The following is a 23971-nucleotide window of genomic DNA, read 5'->3' on the forward strand; positions in this document are numbered from 1 at the left end:
CCACGCCCCATTTCATAGGAGCAACCAATGACGGTGAAGCGTCGCGATGCTACACTCCGCCAATAGGATTACCCTCTGACCCGGCGTTTCGCCAGCTGCTGACTGCATCCCAACCAACACTCTGCCCAAGACCCGGGCAACTCTGCAGGTAAGCAGGGGGCGAATCTCGGTGTCAGCTGCTACGGGCGGAGACGCGACCGACTTTTGAGTTGGAAAAAGATGAGGACAGCAAAGAAGGAGGAAAAATAAAAAGCACACCGATGGGAAAAATTGAGTGAAATTTTTGTACTCGCATTATAGATATCCGGAACTTATAAATACCCCTTTACATTATACATCCTGCTGGAAATCACGGTTGTTGAGAATTACGAACTAGGCGACTAATTATAATGGTCTGTAGATATCGTAGAGCATGAACTTCATTCGGACAGCGATAGTAGACGAGTCCATTTACCACTTCCAGCTTGAGTACTTCACTTGCGACGCGATCGAAAAAGAATCAAATGAGTTACGTACCAACCACCCCTGACTTTTGCTGTGTACCTGATGGTTATCCTGATTAGGAACGGATCAGGATAGTGTTCCGTACAGTTCATCGAACCACTGAGTATGGATCATCTTTCCCAGAATGAGTCCGCACATACGTCGATCTCGATATATCTTGTTATATGATCTTTGATTTGATCTCCCAAGGAATCCCAAAGCTAATCGTAGACGGATCACTGTTTTCACAATGTCAAGCGCTGCACTGCATCTCTGGAAAATAAAGCGCAGAAAGGATCGGGTCAGTGAAAGTATTGTTGGTCGAATTTCTAATAGGAATTAAAAATTGGACAGGGTAGCCCACAGTGATCAAAGTATTTGATATTATAGCCTCAAAACGCCAGGGTATGTTGTCACGAACGTTCTCGTTATGTCGTAATATGTATCACCTGCAAAATTATTGTATCGAGAGGTCAATTCAATAGCACTTATTTTGATACGTGACGATCAAGTTATTACCTCCCTTATTCCGTATTCATGTTGTTACGGTACCATTATATTATTGTTACATCGGTTACACGGATGAACAAAATTAGATACTCTAGTAAAGACGTTGAAAATTGTATTGTAGACGGATAGAGAGTATCGATTCACAGAGAGGTAGCTTCTGCGAGTCGGTATGGTATACGTTGCCAATATCGTAAATTATGATACGCTCTACTCCATCCATAGTTCGGGTGTACCTGAATTGTGATACGATCCAAATTTGACTAATGATTCCTTCACCAATTGGTTAATTTTATGCGTGAGCACCAATGCTATACTACATTAACTCACCTACAGAGTTGAGTATGTCGTACGATGAAATTTGAAAATCTGACATGGTTGCAAACAGCTAGCCACCGGCGGTGGATAATATCACATATTTGATATTTGCACAGTGATAGATTTTATTCGTTCATAGTTTGTTTTTCGTTCATTATTATTATTATTACGACTATGATTTGATCGAGAACTATTAGGTATATACGATTCACAGAAATTTAATACTTGCTTGTGAAAAAGATTCACAATCAGTAATAAACAAACGCGCGCAATGTTATCCGCAAGAGGGTTATCAGCCGTGTTCAAGGTTTGTCATAACGCGGGAGCTGCCTTATCAACCCAATGGTTATTCGCCATAGGAGTCGATAAGGAAGAACATTGCGAAACACCAGTTGCATTTCGAAAGTCATGGGCAGTGTTTTCCTTGGGTGGCTCCATTGATAGAATCAAATATTTATCGAACGAGATTCCTACTTGAAACTCGCAATAATTTACGAAAAATGAGATACAATTTTACGCAATCCCAAGAACAGATTTATAGGCGAAATGTGTATAACGTTCGCGTAATTCCTTTCATTCCGGGAAAGAGCTTGTGCCTGGTGTTAATTACTCAGATTCAACGTTATTTTATTACCTACGCGGTGACAGATAAAATTATACACTGAAAAAGTATTCTTGTTAATAAAATTCTGATTTTGTGTCAGCCCTTAATTTTGTGACAACGATAGCAGAAAGTTTGCAATTTTGTTGCACCATGAAAGAAGCATTATTAATCAGGTAGTTTTGAATTTAGTCTAACCGTGAAATACAACTGTGATTAACTGTATCGATTTTTTCATGTTCACAAGTTGAATTAAGTTTGTAATCGGTAATTTGAGCGTATAAAAAAAAAAATAAGAAATGTAATCTTACTAGTGGCTGCTCAAATTCTGTTACACCGATCCTAATTACCCCAAACACAAATATACGTACATAGTTCAGCGAGAATTCCGTGCTCAAATTGACAGGTGAAAAAGGATATTTCAATGATTATTCAAATAATGGCCACGGGTCACCGGATGATTGTAAAAACTCGCGAATCGAGAGTCCATGTCAAATATTGTAGCGAACTTGGGAAGGTTCGGGCGCGCACACACATGTAGTTCCCTACCATCTCCGCGGCGCATGTGAATGTGTAACGCGGCCCCGATATCCCTCCGCAATAATGCAACAGGTTCGCTCTCTTCCGAATATTCGCTCGATTTTCCGAATCTCTTGTCAGATTCTTCATGACTCGTGTCTTCGCTTCGCGTCGTGACGAAACCGGGATTGCGTGGCTACTTACGTTCAATTTCATCGACTGTATTAGCTGCTTCGCTCCTGCATGGTTACGGCAACGGAGGAAGCAGGGGTTTCTTTTGTTTTTCGAAAATCTCTTCACGTTTCAACGCGGTATGCCCGTTCTTATTTCTCTAAGGTAAATAGATTCGCACTCTGTGTCCTAGGTAGAAGTTGAAATATCTATCCGATAGTTGCAACGGCAATGATAATCGGTTGTGCAGCTGTGCAGTATTACCAATTGCTCCGCCGTACGCGGGAGTGCGGTAAAGGGAGGAGGTATAAATCCGGCGTTGACGGTTGACGATCGGGTGATTCCGCCATTTTGTTATTTGTAACGGTCGTTTTCTAGCGGGCCGGGCGATCACAGAGACTTTTCTCCCGGTAATTATGGCAAGTTTTCCGTGCCGGGACGTTTCATGAGGAAGGATTGACGTCGCGGTGTGCAACGATTCTTGCCTGCTTGCCACTTTTCGACACTATAATCCGAATCCCTTGACGTGACAAAGATTTTTCGATAGCGGGAATCTGCGACAAATGCATCAACGGCGGTCACAGTCTCCCACCGCCTGGGCGAGTGAAAACACTTTGGTATTAGTCGTATTTGCTGGTGTTTTCCTGCCAGGCAGTACGGATGTAATGCAGAAAATAGCTTCTATCCCATTGGGTTTAAGCTAAGTACGAGTCCCGCCGTTGTGAGTAGCTGTTGTTATGATTATAATCTGCGATAGAAGGTGAGAAGATTTGTGTGATTCTCGAAACAATCGCTGTGAGCATGTGTTCGAATTATTGTCAATCGTAACTTTCCGAAACGTGATTGTACGTACCTACGCTGAGAATGCTGTAGGCGAAGGTATGCACAATTTTTAACTAGCCAGATTTATTCGCTCGCATGCTGGTACTCGCCGTTTTCTTTCGTAGACGCTTCCGTAACTGTAACGCTTGGACCGCAGATCCTAACCTTCTTTCGTCTGCATAAGATTCTTTGATCACGGCGCGAACGTTCTCCGCACTAGTAATTGTACATCGTATTGTCCTGCGTACCTAGACGGCATTCCGATCGCGAGGAAACTCCGGGTGTATGATGAACATTGCCTGCATGCAATGTCACCGGCGCGAAATGCATTCGAGCGGCGAAAATTATAATCGCGCCCGTACGTAAACCTGTAATATTATATCTGTGTTCCGGAGAACGTATGTACCTGACGCGCGCGTATGCATCACAATCTAGGAAAAGATGGTATTTAACAATTTGAGTGCAGATTTGTGTATTAAAATTATACCGATAGCCCAGGAGGGTATTTAATATTTTAGTGTAGAGGTTTGTTTAAATAATCAAACACGACCCAGGAGGGTATTTAATATTTGAGTTTACAAGTTTGCTTAAAAAATCCAACACGACCGAGGAGGGTATTTAATATTTTAGTGTAGAAGTTTTTTCAAAAAATCCAACACGACCCAGGTGAAAGGGTATTTAATATTTTAGTGTAGAGGTTTGTTTAATTTAATATTTTAGTGTAGAAGTTTTCTCAAAAAATCCAACACGACCCAGGAGGAAGGGTATTTAATATTTTAGTGTAGAGGTTTGTTTAATTTAATATTTTAGTGTAGAAGTTTTCTCAAAAAATCCAACACGACCCAGGAGGAAGGGTATTTAATATTTTAGTGTACAAGTTTGCTTAAAAAATCCAACACGACCCAGGAGGGTATTTAATATTTTAGTGTACAAGTTTGCTTAAAAAATCCAACACGACCCAGGAGGGTATTTAATATTTTAGTGTAGAAGTTTGTTTAAAAAATCCAACACGACCCTGGAGGGTATTTAATATTTTAGTGTAGAGGTTTGTTTAAATAATCAAACACGACCCAGGAGGGTATTTAATATTTGAGTTTACAAGTTTGCTTAAAAAATCCAACACGACCGAGGAGGGTATTTAATATTTTAGTGTAGAGGTTTGTTTAAATAATCAAACACGACCCAGGAGGGTATTTAATATTTGAGTTTACAAGTTTGCTTAAAAAATCCAACACGACCGAGGAGGGTATTTAATATTTTAGTGTAGAAGTTTTTTCAAAAAATCCAACACGACCCTGGAGGGTATTTAATATTTGAGTTTACAAGTTTGCTTAAAAAATCCAACACGACCGAGGAGGGTATTTAATATTTTAGTGTAGAGGTTTGTTTAATTTAATATTTTAGTGTAGAAGTTTTCTCAAAAAATCCAACACGACCCAGGAGGGTATTTAATATTTTAGTGTAGAAGTTTGTTTAAAAAATCCAACACGACCCTGGAGGGTATTTAATATTTTAGTGTAGAGGTTTGTTTAAATAATCAAACACGACCCAGGAGGGTATTTAATATTTGAGTTTACAAGTTTGCTTAAAAAATCCAACACGACCGAGGAGGGTATTTAATATTTTAGTGTAGAGGTTTGTTTAAATAATCAAACACGACCCAGGAGGGTATTTAATATTTGAGTTTACAAGTTTGCTTAAAAAATCCAACACGACCGAGGAGGGTATTTAATATTTTAGTGTAGAAGTTTTTTCAAAAAATCCAACACGACCCAGGTGAAAGGGTATTTAATATTTTAGTGTAGAGGTTTGTTTAATTTAATATTTTAGTGTAGAAGTTTTCTCAAAAAATCCAACACGACCCAGGAGGAAGGGTATTTAATATTTTAGTGTACAAGTTTGCTTAAAAAATCCAACACGACCCAGGAGGGTATTTAATATTTTAGTGTACAAGTTTGCTTAAAAAATCCAACACGACCCAGGAGGGTATTTAATATTTTAGTGTAGAGGTTTGTTTAAAAAATCAAACACGACCCAGGAGGGTATTTAATATTTTAGTGTAGAGGTTTGTTTAAAAAATCAAACACGACCCAGGAGGGTATTTAATATTTTAGTGTAGAGGTTTGTTTAAAAAATCCAACACGACCCAGGAGGGTATTTAATATTTTAGTGTAGAGGTTCGTTTAAAAAATCCAACACGACCCAGGAGGGTATTTAATATTTTAGTGTAGAGGTTCGTTTAAAAAATCCAACACGACCCAGGAGGGTATTTAATATTTTAGTGTAGAGGTTCGTTTGAAAAATCCAACACGACCCAGGAGGGTATTTAATATTTTAGTGTAGAGGTTTGTTTAAATAATCAAACACGACCCAGGAGGGTATTTAATATTTGAGTTTACAAGTTTGCTTAAAAAATCCAACACGACCGAGGAGGGTATTTAATATTTTAGTGTAGAAGTTTGTTTAATTTAATATTTTAGTGTAGAGGTTCGTTTAAAAAATCTAACACGACCCAGGAGGGTATTTAATATTTTAGTGTAGAGGTTTGTTTAAAAAATCCAACACGACCCAGGAGGGTATTTAATATTTTAGTGTAGAGGTTCGTTTGAAAAATCCAACACGACCCAGGAGGGTATTCAATATTTTAGTGTAGAGGTTTGTTTAAAAAATCCAACACGACCCAGGAGGGTATTTAATATTTTACTGTAGAGGTTTGTTTAATTTAATATTTTAGTGTAGAGGTTCGTTTAAAAAATCCAACACGACCCAGGAGGGTATTTAATATTTTAGTGTAGAAGTTTGTTCAAAAAATCCAACACGACCCAGGAGGGTATTTAATATTTTAGTGTAGAGGTTTGTTTAAAAAATCAAACACGACCCAGGAGGGTATTTAATATTTTAGTGTAGAGGTTTGTTTAAAAAATCCAACACGACCCAGGAGGGTATTTAATATTTTAGTGTAGAGGCTTGTTTAAAAAATCCAACACGACCCAGGAGGGTATTTAATATTTTAGTGTAGAAGTTTGTTCAAAAAATCCAACACGACCCAGGAGGGTATTTAATATTTTAGTGTAGAGGTTTGTTCAAAAAATCAAACACGACCCAGGAGGGTATTTAATATTTTAGTGTAGAGGTTTGTTTAAAAAATCCAACACGACCCAGGAGGGTATTTAATATTTTAGTGTAGAGGCTTGTTTAAAAAATCCAACACGACCCAGGAGGGTATTTAATATTTTAGTGTAGAGGTTTGTTTAAAAAATCCAACACGACCCAGGAGGGTATTTAATATTTTAGTGTAGAGGTTTGTTTAAAAAGTCCAACACGACCCAGGAGGGTATTTAATATTTTAGTGTAGAAGTTCGTTCAAAAAATCAAACACAACCCAGGAGGGTATTTAATATTTTAGTGTAGAGGTTTGTTTAAAAAATCCAACACGACCCAGGAGGGTATTTAATATTTTAGTGTAGAGGTTTGTTTAATTTAATATTTTAGTGTAGAGGTTCGTTTAAAAAATCCAACACGACCCAGGAGGGTATTTAATATTTCAGTGTAGAAGTTTGTTCAAAAAATCCAACACGACCCAGGAGGGTATTTAATATTTTAGTGTAGAGGTTTGTTTAAAAAATCCAACACGACCCAGGAGGGTATTCAATATTTTAGTGTACAAGTTTGCTTAAAAAATCCAACACGACCCAGGAGGAAGGGTATTTAATATTTTAGTGTAGAGGTTTGTTTAAAAAATCCAACACGACCCAGGAGGGTATTTAATATTTTAGTGTAGAGGTTTGTTTAATTTAATATTTTAGTGTAGAGGTTCGTTTAAAAAATCCAACACGACCCAGGAGGGTATTTAATATTTCAGTGTAGAAGTTTGTTCAAAAAATCCAACACGACCCAGGAGGGTATTTAATATTTTAGTGTAGAGGTTTGTTTAAAAAATCCAACACGACCCAGGAGGGTATTCAATATTTTAGTGTACAAGTTTGCTTAAAAAATCCAACACGACCCAGGAGGAAGGGTATTTAATATTTTAGTGTCGTAATTATTCTTAATAATTTCGCTGACAACTCAAGAGAGTATTCGATATTCTTGTCCAAATTTTTGGTTCAGGAAGTCGCCGGCTATCCAGGAGGATATCTAATATTTTTTTGTTAGTGCAGTGTTATTTTCCTCTATAAATTTACCGACAACCCGGAATGGTGTTTAAAGTTTCGGTGTATTATTTACTTTGTAAAATTTCGCAGACAAGTCTTTTTTTGTTTCTTGTTCTTCTAAAGACGGCAAGAACCCAGGTGGTCATTCAATATATTCCAGTCCAGTGCAGTGATTTTTTTTTGTATTCAAATTCACCAACAATCCAGGGTACTGCCATAATTTTATGAATAATTGAATACGTTATTTGTGGCATTCCAATTTTCTTCTCAAACAGGTGATACCTGGTAGTATCATACCTATGTACGAGATATCGATAGGATCAAGTCCCCACTCCGTGTTCTTGTACGTACTCTTCTACTTATACCTTGTGCTCACAGTTTCCGTAAGATTTTCTACACAAAATTCAATAAATACGTATCTCGTGAACTTTCTGTGATTACATGGAGTAATTAAATCCCTGCGGATGTTTGTGAATATGAGAGTTAGAAATATGATTATGAATTATGGCGGTACCCACACCAAAATGTGGAGTGTAATATCATGACGAGTGTAGACTCACCTTTGTTGCTGGCGTCTTCCCGAGGGACCGCGCGTTGGATATTGTCATGGTTTCTGTAACAAGCGCAGCAGTGCGACTGAACCGTCTGAACCAAGGTCGCGGTGTTTTCCTGACCGTCCTGCTGTAAACGACGTTGGTGAGGTGCTGTAAAGTCAACAAGCAAAAGAAGAAGAGGGCCGGTGAGCTTCGCATGCTATTAATTTCCTCGGTTTACCTGCCAGAACTCCCTTTAAGCATAATTAGCAGCGCTGGCAGAAAAAGCCGTTGTAATGTATCCATTTCTCCCTTCTTTCTCTATCGCAGGTAGCGTGGCGGTAACAATGATTCTGCACATTATTGTACTCCTACCAATTTGCTAAATATGATTTTGGGGTCCACTCAATCAGCCATAATATCGTATTTCGACAGTCGTATTTGCTGCCTTAATAAAATTTTTTGCTCTTCTGTTGACCCAAATAAAATTCAGTAATATTTTTTTTTTTTAATAGAATCATTCCATGTACGAAATACAGTAAAATCAAGTATTAGGATGTGAATAATCCGTTCCTTCCCTACAGGTTGAAATCGGTAAGTTTGAACCACGGTGTGTGAGTGATCTACGATGCCTGCCTGTATTTGAATGACGGTCGTTCTTCTAAATAATCAGGTGCCACGTAGGTGAATACCGAACAGAGGTGGGGGTAGGCAGGGTTTCGCGTAGGTATATAAGAAGCGGGTCGTATGCTCGAGTGTACTGTAGTGTGTGTTGTGCATGTTTATCATAAGTTGTATGTAATCACACTCGCTCCGCTGGCTGGGGATCAAGACGTGGGGTAGGCAGGCGGGGACGCGATACTTTTATTCCACAGCGTCAAATGGTTATAAAGTTGGCACTATTTATACCACAGATTTAGATAGTAATCTTCATCATAGTCGGCAGAGCCAAACAAACTTGTAACGAAATTGCAATCCCTGCACCGTTAAAAGTTCCTTACGTATAAATAAAATCGCATCCCACTTGAGACAGTGGTAATTAAGCAGCAAGAGCCAACCTTTGAACCATTTGAATGAGCGAAATGCTTCTCGCTCGCCTCTGTGCTACGTGGGGTACGGAGGGGTGGCGGATGCTGAGCTTGAAGACGTCGCGTCGAAGAGGACCGCCGGCCGCCATGCTACCGATTCTTCCGCTTTCTCTCTTCTTTTCTCTTTCATTAGTTCATTTACTTTACTCAACTAAAAATTTATTAATATTTCCTGATTTTCTCCAACACTGTGCTTTTAATGTATATCATTGTCTTCTTTTCAGCTTTGTGTGTTTATTACACATTCACTTCGTTTTCATATATAAGTGGATGATGTATGTTTTTGTATTTTTCAAATTCTCATTCGTCGCTGAAGATATTGAATTGGCAAAATATTATAATTTCATGTTTTCGTTTCTGCACCGAAACTTCTTTCTTTCGATTATATTTTCTACGCATCAGACATCACATTTTTATCATCTCAAAATTCTAATCCATACAGTAGGTACCTCCAACCTAACGTTGAATTTCTTTGACGCGTTATCCACTAAGAAGCTTGGTAAATTAACCGTTTAATATGTGAAAAATAAGTTTTTTTTCTATGATGGTACTACGATGTAGATGCAAGGTTGATTAAATAAAAGTCCATGATGTCGAATTAAAAAGTGGAAATAAACAAAGAACTTCCAATTTTACTGACACCGGATTACACGAGATTCTTCATACGCGCGCATTATATTTAGCCATTAATAAGGCGAAGGTGTCATCTGCTAACCCGATCGCGATGCTTTCCCCCGTTCTCATCTTAAATTGCAGATATCAATTCTTCACAATACCCAAAGTTCTGAAAGCTGAAAATAATGACGATATGATGTTTTAAACTCAAGAGCATAACAAAATAGTGAACGTATGAACGAACGTATAACCCAGTGTTCTATCACGTGATTCTCCTATTTTACGTACATACGTATCTACCTGCAGTATTACAGTATACGTACCATTCAAACGTTTTGAATAAAATCAAATGCTGGAAGTGACTAGAAGAGCCACATTTAATCAGCAAAGTAGTAACGATACATTTGTATAATTTGATTATCGTAACGCTTCGATTACCTTATGGGACAGCAATTATTGTTGGTTTGTCGGTAACGGTAGAAAATTACTGTACCGAGGCCCCCCGTGCACCGTTCTCCGTCTGGTTGTACCAGCTTCGAACGGCCCCATTTAGCTACCTGTCTTTCTTCATATTCTACTTTTCCTTCATGACGGTTTTTGGCAATCTTCGGTCAACGCCTGCTTGAAGGTACATCTATCGTGAATACCGCGTGACAGTTCCGTAACATGGCCGTAGGAATCATATACGTCCATGTTCGGTAAACTATGGCCGTGTTCGTAAATTGACTGCCAGTACTAAAAATTCCCTAGGCAGAGACAAAGCTGTCCGTGAACTCGGCAGCGCAAAAGAGATAAAAGATTGCCGACAGTACTGTCAGTCAATTTTCGAACACGGCCTATATCTTCATCTCTGGTCGGTGCGTACATGGATACGTTATTGGCCGCGTACGCGCGTGCGTGAATTCAATCATATGTACGTATTTCTTTTGAGCACACGCGCGTTTTACATTTGCATTTAGTGCTCCTGCGAAGCAACCATGAGACTTACACCCGTATTCATAGTCCTTCCTTGAGGAACAAGGATTCCTTGTTCTCATTTCACGTTTCATGAACAAGGAATCCTTGTTCCTCAAGGAAGGACTATGAATACGGGTGTTACTCATGCAAGCACGGTAATGATGCTTACGGAAAAACCAAGGGAATCCGATCTCTATTGGGGAGCATAAGAAAAAACCGTCCTCAAAAATTTGTCGTTTAGTAGTTTTAGATTTCATCAAAAGCAAATTTACTTGATAAGAATATATATATATATGTGTATATGTATATGTATATAAACATCGATCGTGATCGAAATGAAATTGCCCCTCACCTAAAAGGGAATATCCTTGGGTCTAGTCTCCCCACCACTCGTCGGATCTTTGCGATATCAGCGCCGTTCAGCGTCAGCCAGCGCAAACCTTATTGTACGGATTTTTGATGCCGGATCAAATGTACGAAGATCGGACTCCTTAATGCTTTACTCTACTAGTCTCCATGGATGCATCCACGGTCTTATGTGTATACAGATCTGGAAACTCCTATGCTGGAAGCCACGATTATTCGTGTCGCTTAGCGAGTGCAAATTTCGATTCTAGCGGCACCACCAGTTGTCGCTGCGGTCTACTTACCAGGATAACAATAATCTCAATAAATACGATGAGTGAGCGTGAGTGAGCGAATACCCATATACATATATACGAATGCCACGGCTTGTCCGCTGTTGATAAGATCGCAACGAACCTAGTGGCGACTAGTGAACACAAAAATTGCTTCAATAAGTGACATACCCCCTCCAATGGAGTTTCCCGACCTGTATATAAGACCGTGGATGCATCCAGATGCATCCGTGGATGATCCATGGCCGAAGCTTACGACACGGATAGGCGTGCGTCGGCTTTGCGAATGAGCCAAGAACCACAGCGCAGTCGGTACAGCACAACAAACGTATCGCTCCGCTAGTTCCCTCTAGTCAGTGAGTTGCGTCGTTAAGCCGCGATAAAGAAGAGGAAGTTAAAAATCAAAACAAAAGAACGTGCGCAGTTAGTAGCAGTGGAACGTCCAAGTCAAGTTTAAGTGCCCCGACACAAAAACTCTTTTGTAACTGATTTTGATTATAGTAAAAGTCTTTAAAATCCGATCTATCGATTGCCTGTCATTTCTTTGGCGGTCATTTACAACTGAATTTAGTCGACATACAGTGCAACATTTACTCGTATCAATTCTACGTCGTCACTCGCCGATGTCCTGCACGAATTGATTTTGTTACTGTCGAACTTTTGTCCGTATTATTTCCGAAGAAAGACTAAACACTATGTGGAGACCCTTTGAGCCTGGAAGCTCACCGGTAGACTGGTGTGAAGGGAACTACAGCATATCTCCGAGTATCGCTGAATTTATGAATACAGTATGTAAATGTACACCATGTGCTTACACACGTCCGACATGGGAATCCTAAAATGCCACACTCCTTTGTTCGCATAGTTGAGAGTATTCCAAGAGTTTTTGATATAGTAATTGTTAATTCATTCGTTAAGAGTAAGAATAGTAGTTGACGTCAAACCCTCTATTCCACGCACCATTAATTATAAAATTATTTTACCATAGTTGGGAATAGCGTCGAAGTCTCGGCAATATGCAACGGACAATGAAATATCTCCTTTTTTCTCTAATTGTGATACAACCTGTAGTATCGGCCTTGTTGACTCAGATACTCCAACTCCTTTGTTCCGCATGATGGAACTTGATTAACTCATTACTCATTAGTAATAATGATTTTGCAGTTTAGCAATGTGGTGTTTCTACTACTGCCTCCGGTTCTGATGCATCTCTTTAGAGATTACGGGAGATTCGTCAATCCTGGAATTCATATCATCTGGTTTCTCTTGATGATCGTCGGCGCCAGTAGTGCATATTTTCACGCAACATTATCTCTCATAGGTACAGTTAACACACAATATTTTAAGAAATGCATTATATGAGACGCTGCGTCGGGGTTGAGGGTCTCTTAAATTCTCACCTTCGTATATTTCTTTTAGGGCAACTGTTGGACGAACTTGCAATATTATGGGTATACATGGCTGGATTCTGCATGTTTTTTCCAAGGAGATATTTTCCTAACGTATTCAAAAATAATAGAAAGAAATTCTCAATATTTGCAATATTGTCGACGGTAATCGCCACAGGTTTGGCCGTTGTACATCCGTTTGTAAATGCATTCGCACTAATGACTCTCTGCATTCCTGCTTTTGGGTTTATGGTCATTGAATTGAAGAGGTGAATTCTCAATTTATATCCTATTATCATATTACACCTTTCTCATATCGTCAACCTAATCACATTAATATATTTTCAAATAGCATATCATTAAGAAACTATTGGGAAACTTTGCTCGTCAACACATTTTAATAACAATAGTTAATTTATGTCAGTAGTTGTTTTATGTCATCCCTCTGAGTCAGATTCAGTTGAGACAGAAGCAATGGTTGCGAGAAATTGAATCAACTGTTCCGGAGGCTTCGCATTATTTCGTCTCTGATAGTTGAATTAGGACTGGACAAAGATGCAAATCGTGGGCGAAATCTATGACAGATTTACAAATTTACATTCTTTAGTTCATGATGAATGTAAAAAACCTCTCCATTATTATGTCTTATTCGCGTTGGCTTATACTGTGAGGTTTTGGTAAAGCAGGGCTGTCTTAATTATTCGAGAGGGCTTTGTATAAATTACTCGACCTAATTGTGTTAACGTTCATTGATTGTGAGTGGCTCTCGTTGGCAAATTCCCCTGGTGAAACTCATCTCCAGCATTATTCAACGATCATTTCTAAATAGGGATTATCATGCATCTTTCTTAGTGTGGTAAGGATATGTAACTAAGGATATATTTTTTCAGGACGAAATCTGTTAGAGTTTATCGTCTCGGTGTTCGATGTGGTGCTATTTGGATTTTGGCAGTAACCTGTTGGCTCAACGATCGATTATTCTGTGATACTTGGCTGAACTTGAATTTTCCTTATCTTCATGCGCTCTGGCATTTGTTTATTTTTATTGCAAGTTACACAGCCGCTGTATTGTTTGCTTACTTTTCTGTGACGGAAGAGAAACCTCATCAATCTCCGATATTAAAATATTGGCCCAGGAATGACTTTGAATTGGGAATACCTTATGTCACTATAAGAAGTTACATCAAGGTAGACAGTAATACCAATATATAATGCAATCAATCAACGATATATTATTTAAAACTTGCTTTCTATTACTCTAATAGACCGATACTATCAGTATTCAATTGTCTTGTTAAAATTTATTTTATAAGAAATTCAGTAACAGCTAGAGTTGTTTAATCGTCGTCATTTGAAATATGTTAATTCAGTCCATAAGTTTCACTTGGTTAATGTATGCAAAGATAGTACATGTTTGACACAGTTATGTTATTAAAATTTCCTCACGAGTTTCATCATTGTAGTTCGTCGAATATCAAATATCTTTTCAATTATTCATCAATTGAGTGAATCCTGATGTTTATTCACGAATAGCAGTTATTCGGTAAAGATAAATGTAAATTCGTTTACATGATATGATGACAAAATTTAGTAGCATATAGTAGTTACCATAAAATATGTGCTGGCTTGAAAATTAACCAATATTTTGAAACGTGAATTTTTATACCGAACGTTTTTAATATGAAGCAAATTTCGATTCATCAACAGATAGAGACTGAGATTACTTAAAATAATAATAATAATAATAATAATAATAACAATTTCAATAATACTACTTTCTAATAATAATAATAATAATGATGATGATGATGACAAGATAAACTTAATATGAATTTATAAACTCATATTTTTCTAGATGAGTGTAATGCAAGGTGCAGTTACTTTATCAATTTGAAATGAGCTTTTAGAAATGTAATAATCAGCGAAATTGCTGTCGGAAATTTTTTATACCTGCGACTGATTGTTGAGGATTACAAAGATTTTATGTGCGCAATTGTATTTTACACGCATTTATAGGTAAATAGACTCGAAAACAGCATTTTATGAGCATTCGAGCATGTGATAGAAGTATATACCAAAAATATACAACATATGTAAAGCTATATGATAATACAGTATAATTGTTACATGTAGCATACTTATATGACGTATAACACTAATCGTAAGTGCGAACAAGTAATTGGAATACGAAATAGATGTAATGCTAAATTCGGAATGTAATAGTACGTATACTATTTTTCCTATTAAGTTGCGCAAAGTCCGACCACTACAATTATTTTGAATAATTGAAACTTATTTTTGGGCGAAGCCCCCCGCCCAAAACAAAAAAACAAATTATAGAACTATTATAAATTTATTAAATTAAGAAAAATCTGATTTATTTATTATTTTCAATTATTATTAATATTTATCGTAACGTGACAATTTACAAAACGAAACGGTATATTTTAACGAACGTCAAAGTATCGCTCGCACGTGTTAATGCTAAGAGAGTGCCGCAGAGATGGCGCGCGCGTATATACCTTGGAATCGCTCGTATACTCTTATACATTCCCGCACGCTCAGCTACATCCCCGTTCGCTCAGTTGCATTCCCGCACGCTCTTGTCAACGTGTGGGAAAGTGGTACTTTGCGAACGCAAATGCATGCGCAAAATCGAACTTTGCGCAAGATAATAGGAAAAATTTCTTAATATCATTGATTAAGTAATAACGTACTTAAATTGTTGATCTGTGATTACTGTCATGTTCTCGAAAATATATTATTTCATATGCACATAGGCATATGCGCCCCTTTATAAAACGAACTCTTATCGATTGGCTCCAATAATTATTCGCCTCTATAAATTACAATATTTTTATCAGTTTCATATATTTTTACCTCGTACAATAAATCAGGTTTGGGCATTTCTTTCTTCAATTCATCGAAGACAAAAATAGCTACATTCTCTGTTGTCGAAACAACGTGCTTGAAATATGGCACATCTTTATCCAAATTTTTATGATCTAATTTATCCATCAACACATTTTTCATGTAAATTTTCAAATCGGAAATATTCATTACCATTCCAGTTTTTTCATCCACAGGACCTCGCACTGTGACCTCCACTGAAAAAAGAAAAAAAACATGAGTTGTGTATCGAAATTTTTTAATTACGCATTTAACAACTATAGTAATAATTATAGTACTTCAAGTAGATGCGTATGTTTTTTACCGGTGTAATTGTGTCCGTGCCCCCAAAAATTGTTACACTTTCCGTAAACTGCTGCATTCTGCTCGTCGGTCAAGTGGGGGCTTAAAAAATTTCCACGTTATTAATTAGTGGCATGCGTGCTTAATTATTGCGTCATCATTCATTTTTATATTATCGAATACCTATGAAGGCGATGGCAAGCAGATATTGTTTCTTTCCTGGTCAAATACACAACCGGCACTTGCGTCATGTCCTATTTATTTTAGATCGATATTATTACTTATTGTCGCACGTGACAACACGTTAAAGATGCTGAAGATTTGTAAGGAAAGTTCAAGGTGGCCTATGGCTGATTGAAAAAATGATCTGCGTATGTACAGTAGGTACATATGCTTATACACGTACGTGATTTACTTTTTATTATTTCGCTGGCATTCCCGACGTCGCAATATCCTGCAGTTGATTGATCTTGCTAAATCTGATTTCACAGTAATTACAACAGCGTTCGAATATTACATTAATATATGCTAGAATTGGGTAACTAAGTAGATACAGCTGGCGATTCACAGCTAGTTTTATTCACCGACTCTTTGCCGCCATGATGGAAAAAGTAGAGCTAGAGACCTCTGGCCGAAGCCCGTCGGTAAGCCGTAAGAATATCGTCATCACGTACGTATGTACCATATATCGGTCTGTGTACATACATAAAACAAACTTTGGACTTGCCTATCAACTTTGCCACCGTGCTCCACTTCTTGCAACGCACAACAGTCGAGTGAGAAGTATTGCAAACTGAGACATATTTGGCAAACCTTATTTTCGTCAACCGTTGGAATAATTTCAAAATGTTTGTCAACTGTTCCCGTACGATCAGACACAAAACTCAGGTGAGCCAAACTTCAATGAAAATTGATAATTGATCAGTGCACAATTTCAAGTAGGTTGTATTAAATTTTTAGCTTCCTCTATCTTTACTACAATACTTATATAACAATTTTCTATTATGTTAATTTGATTGCCTCGTCACGAGATTGATGTAATGAGCGAACCGTATCTCTTTACTCAATTACCTGATATGTTAAAATAATGTTTGGTTGTTTGAGCATCTAGGAGTTGGCCAAGTTTTATGTGAATTATCATCTTCCAGCTGAACAGTTTTTTGCAAAGATATCAATCGACTTTGGTAATTGCTGAGCATAATAACGAGGCTCTGTCGACGATAACCCAAAATGCATTAACCGCAGCCAGGCAAATCGGTGGGGATATCACTGTCTTGGTTGCTGGCACAAAGTGCGGGCCAGTAGCGGAGGCTGTATCCAAAGCTAACGGCGTAGCTAAGGTTTTGGTTGCCGAGAACGACGCCTTCAAGGGATTCGTCCCTGAAGCCATAACACCGCTGATATTAGCTACCCAAAAACAGTTCAACTTCAGCCACATTCTCGCAGGTGCTACAGCATTTGGAAAGGCTTTGCTGCCAAGAGTGGGTAGACAAATAATGAATAATTGCAGATACGAACAATATCCAGTCAGGGTGTTCGATAACTGAAGTTTAATATAAATAAAGATAATATAAATTTTAGGTAGCCGCCAAACTAGATGTTTCCCCGGTGAGTGATATAATCGGTGTTAAATCGCCAGACACATTTGTGAGAACAATATATGCGGGCAATGCTATACAAACTGTGAAAGCTAAGGACAGCGTAAAAGTTGTTTCTATTCGAGGGACTTCTTTCGAGGCAGCGCCTCTAGAAGGAGGGAGCGCCAAGCTAGAGCCAGCACCAGCGGGTGATTATAAGTCTAATTCGGTCGAGTTTGTAAAGCAAGAACTGACAAAGTCCGACAGACCAGCGCTCGCTTCTGCCAAAATTGTCATCTCTGGTGGGCGTGGGTTAAAATCCGGGGAAAACTTCCAGCTTCTGTACACGCTTGCCGATAAAATGAACGCAGCCGTTGGTGCTTCTCGTGCCGCAGTTGATGCTGGATTTGTACCGAATGACTTGCAAGTTGGACAGACTGGGAAAATTGTAGCGCCGGTGAGCTTACACAGATGTTCTGTTGAGATAATATTCCAATTTGAAAAAATTATACTCCATCCCAGATTGCTGAGCGATAGATAATTTTTGATTTAGTATGAAATCGATAAGACTTGGGAGGCGTCAAATCTATGAAAACGGTTTTACTTGCAGGACCTCTATGTCGCCGTGGGTATCTCCGGAGCGATTCAGCATCTTGCCGGAATGAAAGATTCAAAAACAATCGTAGCGATAAATAAAGATCCGGAAGCTCCTATTTTCCAAGTCGCTGATTACGGCTTGGTAGCAGATTTGTTCAAAGTGGTACCAGAGCTTACCGAGAAGGTGTAAATTACGCAGATACTAACGGCGTTGTTTCAAAAAAGGAAATCAAAATATCTTCCATAGGATTCGGTCATTAAACAAAGTTATCTAAGTCTTGTATATTTCAAAAAGCTACCAAGTTTCCGTGTGAGTACTATTTTGACAAGCGCTGTCTCTTATAGTAATTCCTATAATATTATTACATATCGTATCAAATAATATTTACACATTGATATGATTATCGCATGTTTTCTCGTGAGAAACGATGACTGGTAATTCGAGAAATAGTTGTGAGAACTCGAGCTCCTTTTGCAAATGCGTATCTTAACAAAATGGAAGATTACTTTATCATATAATAATGTAAATCATTCTTATACATACTTTTCGCTACAAAGTTGTGATTGAATGCGTTTATATAGTATGTCCAAATGTACAAAGATTATTCTCAACTTTTATACTTGAAGCTAAGAATTTGTTAAATGCTATAAAATAGCTGACGAAAAAAATCTAGGTATATTATTTTAATAAATCTTTATCCGTCATGCAATTTCTATGGCATTGTTAGAAACTACGTAGAACTTTTACGAACGTAGAATTTCATCAGTGACAGGCAATGACCGGTTTGATATTTATTTCCATAAGCTTGGACACTTAGAACCACACGGTATATGCAAGCACAACGAAAAGAATAGACGTCGAGGAGATTGTAGGTAGGAGATAGAAGTCGGTAGGCAGAGGAAAGCAAAACAACGCGGGAGAAAAATTCTGCATGCGGATTGCGAAGGTCGTCTTTGTTAAAGTACGTTGCACTTATGCCGCATCATTGTCGTAGTTCCCCGTATATCGTACATGCACAGGCATACGTGTATTCCGCTCAAGCGCGTGCGCAAGGGGAGGAAGAATAAAATATAAAACGAAATTGCGAAAAGAGCTTGCAATATGTTCGTAAGTTATCATTTTCTACCCAGTAGTCGAATCAAATGAAACATGATCAACAAACGCGATCGGAACAATGTGCGTATTTACAAATTGGCAAGTCAAACCTCTAAAGTTCTCAGTTTGCAATACTACAAATTTTTCAACCTCTGTTACTACTCTTTAAAACTCTGTAGTAATAAATAAATGAACAAGCAAACCGTCCGGAGAGAAGTTGGAGAAGGTTAAACACGAGGCAGAAATCTCTTGTCAATGCCGTCCAGTTTGCAGATTTGCCAATGCTCTCACGCATTTCAATGCACATATATGTACCACACGCGCACAGTCTTGCGCTTTGTACGTGTTGCGCACAATGACGAACAAATTTAAGGTGGTGACTCGTGGATAACGTTAGGTAGTCGTGTTTAAATGAAAGGGAAAGCGCAGTTTGTGAATCGAGTCTCAGAACGAAGTTGAAGCCCGGTGCTCCTGCAACTGGCACCTGCGCAGTTCTACGACGCAGGTCGCAGTTCTAGTCCCGGGTGATTGAAAGTCGGCTGACTTATTCGATTTATGGTAGGTACACGTGGTTTATCCGTTTCTTCTATTTCTATTTCTATTCTTCCTCTCAGTCTTCACTCATCTCCACCTTCGACCTAACGTCTTCACCCCATTGTCAAATGTCATATCCGCATGCGTGGTTGAAAATATTGCGATTAATTATAAAAAAAAAACATTTTAGTGTGAACTATGATTCTACGTGTAGGTAGACGAAAATTTTCGATCAAGTCATAGAAACAGATTTGCTTCTTGGGGTTAGGTGCGTGCTTTGACCCGCTCTCGAGTGTCGAAGTTTTGAATAATCGCAGCTTTTCTTCAGTCATCCTTGAATGCAACTAATGTTTGTTTTAGAACGCTTTACTGCAATCTGGGTAATTCAGCCGGGGAAATTTTCTAAATCTTCGCTTTTGTTTCACTCACCGCTGCGTAGATCGCTTGTGCCAAACAGGTTTTGATTCCCCAAGGTCGTGCGGCTTCCTATCTTCCACGCGTGTTTTTCACTGTATTGTTATTTTTGCCGAGTTGATGGCGCGGATGTATCTCGGGCCGATTACATCAGTTTAAATGTTGACGAAACGCCGGACCTAATACTGATTCAGGTTTGGAGGTCATCCGTAATCATTTTTTAAACACAAAAGTCTCTCGCAACTTTGTGCTCATCTCACAAATTCATACCACAGCCGTGACTTCAGTCGTGAAAAAGTTTAGCAGTTTCGGATAACCTGCACGATTGTAATTCATCGCTATTGAAAGTAAGTCAGTGAAGTTGGTGGCCTTGTACTCTCAACGTGATGTAATTTCAAAGTGTGTCAGTTTGACTCGGCGTTGATGCTGCAGTTTGAAATTGAGTTTGAAATCGTCCCTCGCCTCGTGTCATTATTCGATAACCGTAAATTCCGATTCGCTTTGTTCGTATATACGTACATAACTCTCTTGACTGTCTCTCGACAATGCATGCGGCCAAGTTAACGAGATTGCGGCAAAGAAAGTGAAATTTTTCCAACGTTTGCGCAATCGACCCGTAATAGGTCTATTATTTAACTTGGGATTGTTGTAAAGTTGATCAAATACAGTGCTCTACCTGATTGTCAGCTTACTCATCTCTCCGTCGTACAGGTATCCCGTCGAAAATAACAGCATTACTCTATACTTGCGAGAGGCCCAAACAATTCGAGCCAGTTCATGTCAAGCGTAACAGGTGCAATAACATCTACTTTGCATTGTCGAGTGTGTGTCTTACCCCGGTAAAATTGACGTCACGTTATTAATTGCAACACAAGTTGTGAAATTTGCATAACGCGGAAGCTGGAATATCTTTCATTTAGCTTGTGATTCTTGCCAGAAATTATTTGAAACACCGAAGCGACTTCCATTGCGTCTTTTATACTCTTCTATTCGTTCTCGTACATTGCATATGCCGTAAAAAAGTGAAAACAACTCCGAATATTGTAGGTGCCTGTGTGTGTCTGTGGTATTTCAAGTGAGTTGTTCTTCCGATGCTTCATAATTTTAGGAAATTTGTAAGGTATGACGAACCAGCTGCACCTCCCATTATTTCCACTCACATTTTAGTCAAGTTTCATATTCTCGTGTAGGTAGACGAGAAAAATGCGATAGCTCACTTGAAAATTACGACAACAATTTAAAGTAATTATTATGTTGTTACTGCAGATTCAAAATGATTAAAATTTGTTGTAAATTGTTTCAGAATTGATTAAAATTGGATAGGAGAATATTTCAGTGGACAATGAACCGGAGGAACTTGTACAAACAGTAAAATACATAGAAATGGCTGTGAAAATTTAGACGTCGTCGCCCAGTTGAACGGAGACGTCAGAGCATCATATCGCATTTAATGACACCGAGCAACAGGGCCGGGGGGAGGGGAGGGAGTCCTTTAAACGTCAACGGTGAAGATTAGTGGTAGGAATTAAGAGTGGTAGGATAAATAAGGATCAAAATAAGCAGCGAAACAGTACATATCTACGACAATCAAAATGCTCGAGCCAGTGATAGGAATATCTCCAATTTGGTGGCTACTAGCTTACGCTAGCGTCTTGTTATTACTATCACCTTTGGTTTTACTTGTAGTATTGTTTTTGCCAAATTTACCGATTCTTGTGCTGAGAAGAATGTGTTACATACCGGTGGAGCCGATATAACCATTTCACTGAAGCTATAAGCGATCCCGAATGGAAACAAGCCTTCAGTGTAGGTATCTACCGGATTCCTAGATACACATACTGAGTTTTTCAATAGATTGACGAAATCTGCAGTAAACTCTGCTCTCTGCAGTCCCTGGACATTGAAGAAAGTGGTGTTAACTCGATCTGCATTCAAGATAGAATCGTACGCGATAATCCATGTAATACAAGATAGGTTTGATATTACTGCACTTAATATTAAACGTTTGTACACAGATTATGTAAATATTCGTGTAAGATATTGCTAACTCCAGTTAAAGAAAAAAAAACGAAGAAAATATATTTGTGTAAAATAAATCATTTATTGAAGATCAAACGAGCAACAATACTACCTGTTTCATCTTTGGAAGGGGTCGATCTTTTTTTGAGTATATCTCAGGAAACGATTACGATTGATTCACGACGACCTCGGAAGTGATTTAAAACGGGTTTGTAAATGCATTTTTTTCGGATCTTTCGAGTATGCGTCATATCCTGGTATGCACGATGCGTGACATACATCAATATATCTATACCCATAAATTGTATACTTCTGTATGCGGATTTTCAATATCTATTCTCGCTTTGTCACTTCGCATTTACGGTCAATTCTTTCAATGCGTTATAACCGGCCGAACCGGATCGCCAAGAGTCGTAAAATTATTTTTCACGTATCATCGCGTGGCCGTAACTCGGAGACAGTGAACCACGCTCGCATACACCACAGGCCGTGATGGCCAAGCTAACCTCATCGTCCGCTACCAAATGGAATATCAACTAGCCTGATATTATTAGAGCAGAATTTTAAGAGCCATTTAGAGATTCAGAATCTCCGAATCGGTATTTGTGAAATTTTTCGAATGTCTCGATTTCTTATGCACGAAACAAGCCGTCGGAAATATATTAATAATATGATGATTGATAACAGGTGAGAATAGGTAATTTACGGGACCACTGCTATGTAGTTTTAGCCTTCAGCCGTATTAAAATTCAATTATTCAAGGTGACCGCTGTCTCTTCCGTGTTCTACTATTAAAGATTCGGTTGTAAACAGATGCATGCTACTGGTTGAAAAGTGAATTCCGATCGCCGTAAACCGGACACCGTGTCATCTCCGACACCGTATTTGCAGTCGCTGACTTCGTCTAGCTTTAATTCTATCTTATTCACAATAACTACGGATAATTGTCTACTTGCATTTTCTTTATGTCGAATTAAACTGAGACTGGATTTTCAGCTTTCTTGTGCCTTGATCGTGTACGTTTCCTTTTGCATGATCGATAGTATAATTAATTTCAGATGATAGTTGAATAAATATTTGTCAAAGATTATTTGGTCGTATATTACACGATGTTGGAGGAATATCGTTATAACCTTTATCGTGCATAATTTTCTCAAATCTTACATCCTCCATTCGCAACGATTACGTTCCTCTATTTTCCCCGGCGGTGTACCGAATTGAAGGAGCAGAAGCCGCAGCTTCTTCATACCACTGCAGCAGGAATGTTTTCTCAACGCCTAGAGTACCTGTGATGCCCGCATACCGGGTGATGACCATTCGAACGATATGCAGCCTCGAGTCGATCTTCCAACAGCAGATCAAGTCTCGAGATGTATCGAAGGTGTACCGGCCGTTTTACGGTTCCAAATCTGCCTCCTCGCACTTCGGGAAGAAACTGCTTGCCTCTTGATGAGAAACTCCGCCAATAATAGACGCGTGAAAGGCTTCGAATTATCGAATTTTTAGATCTCCGTCGATAAGTTCGAGCGTCGACGAAACAACGAACTGGATTTTCCCACTACGTAACTATTTTCTCCACGAGTCGATGTTGCTCGCGATATGAGATCTATATAAGATTGTGGATGTACGAGGCGAAGACTGATGTAAGATGAGGAGGAATCGGAGTACAGAGAGCGAGGCGAACAAAGTCGCATGGATATTTTGTACGTATTCCGAAGGTACTTTCGCCGGGTTCGCGGACAAGGTGC

The 23971-nt window shown here is 38.7% G+C and overlaps 3 protein-coding genes and 1 long non-coding RNA gene across 7 annotated transcripts; 2 read left to right on the forward strand and 2 right to left on the reverse strand.

The window, feature by feature from the left end:
- Positions 1–277: 277 nt before the first annotated feature.
- Positions 278–8651, reverse strand: LOC138191327 (uncharacterized). Its single transcript, XR_011177688.1, has 3 exons — positions 8350–8651; positions 8136–8279; positions 278–756 (listed from the first exon to the last, which is right to left on the reverse strand). It is a non-coding gene; the product is annotated as an uncharacterized lncRNA (long non-coding RNA).
- Positions 8652–11662: 3011 nt separating this feature from the next.
- On the forward strand, positions 11663–15600 carry bwa (alkaline ceramidase). Its single transcript, XM_046636167.2, has 4 exons — positions 11663–12194; positions 12571–12727; positions 12826–13063; positions 13685–15600. The coding sequence occupies exons 1-4, from the start codon at positions 12102–12104 to the stop codon at positions 14004–14006; spliced, it is 810 nt and encodes a 269-aa protein (XP_046492123.1). The 5' UTR covers positions 11663–12101; the 3' UTR covers positions 14007–15600.
- purple (6-pyruvoyl tetrahydrobiopterin synthase purple) lies at positions 14655–19623 on the reverse strand. Of its 4 annotated transcripts, none has more exons than XM_046636173.2 (4): positions 19460–19623; positions 16170–16240; positions 16009–16088; positions 14655–15901 (listed from the first exon to the last, which is right to left on the reverse strand). In XM_046636173.2, the coding sequence occupies exons 2-4, from the start codon at positions 16235–16237 to the stop codon at positions 15624–15626; spliced, it is 426 nt and encodes a 141-aa protein (XP_046492129.1). In that variant the 5' UTR covers positions 16238–16240; positions 19460–19623; the 3' UTR covers positions 14655–15623. The 4 variants fall into 4 exon arrangements, with proteins under 4 accessions (XP_046492129.1, XP_046492126.1, XP_046492128.1 ...); XM_046636170.2 differs by lacking the exon at positions 19460–19623 and adding an exon at positions 16402–16591; XM_046636172.2 differs by lacking the exon at positions 19460–19623 and adding an exon at positions 16393–16591.
- Positions 16691–22319, forward strand: wal (electron transfer flavoprotein subunit alpha wal). Its single transcript, XM_046636165.2, has 5 exons — positions 16691–16874; positions 17135–17467; positions 17568–18020; positions 18174–19814; positions 21508–22319. Exons 1-4 carry the CDS (start codon positions 16833–16835, stop codon positions 18348–18350), a joined length of 1005 nt encoding a protein of 334 aa, XP_046492121.1. The 5' UTR covers positions 16691–16832; the 3' UTR covers positions 18351–19814; positions 21508–22319.
- The last annotated feature ends 1652 nt before the right edge of the window (positions 22320–23971 follow it).

This window comes from Neodiprion pinetum, chromosome 7 (genome assembly GCF_021155775.2).
Source record: "Neodiprion pinetum isolate iyNeoPine1 chromosome 7, iyNeoPine1.2, whole genome shotgun sequence".
Classification (NCBI taxonomy): domain Eukaryota; kingdom Metazoa; phylum Arthropoda; class Insecta; order Hymenoptera; family Diprionidae; genus Neodiprion; species Neodiprion pinetum.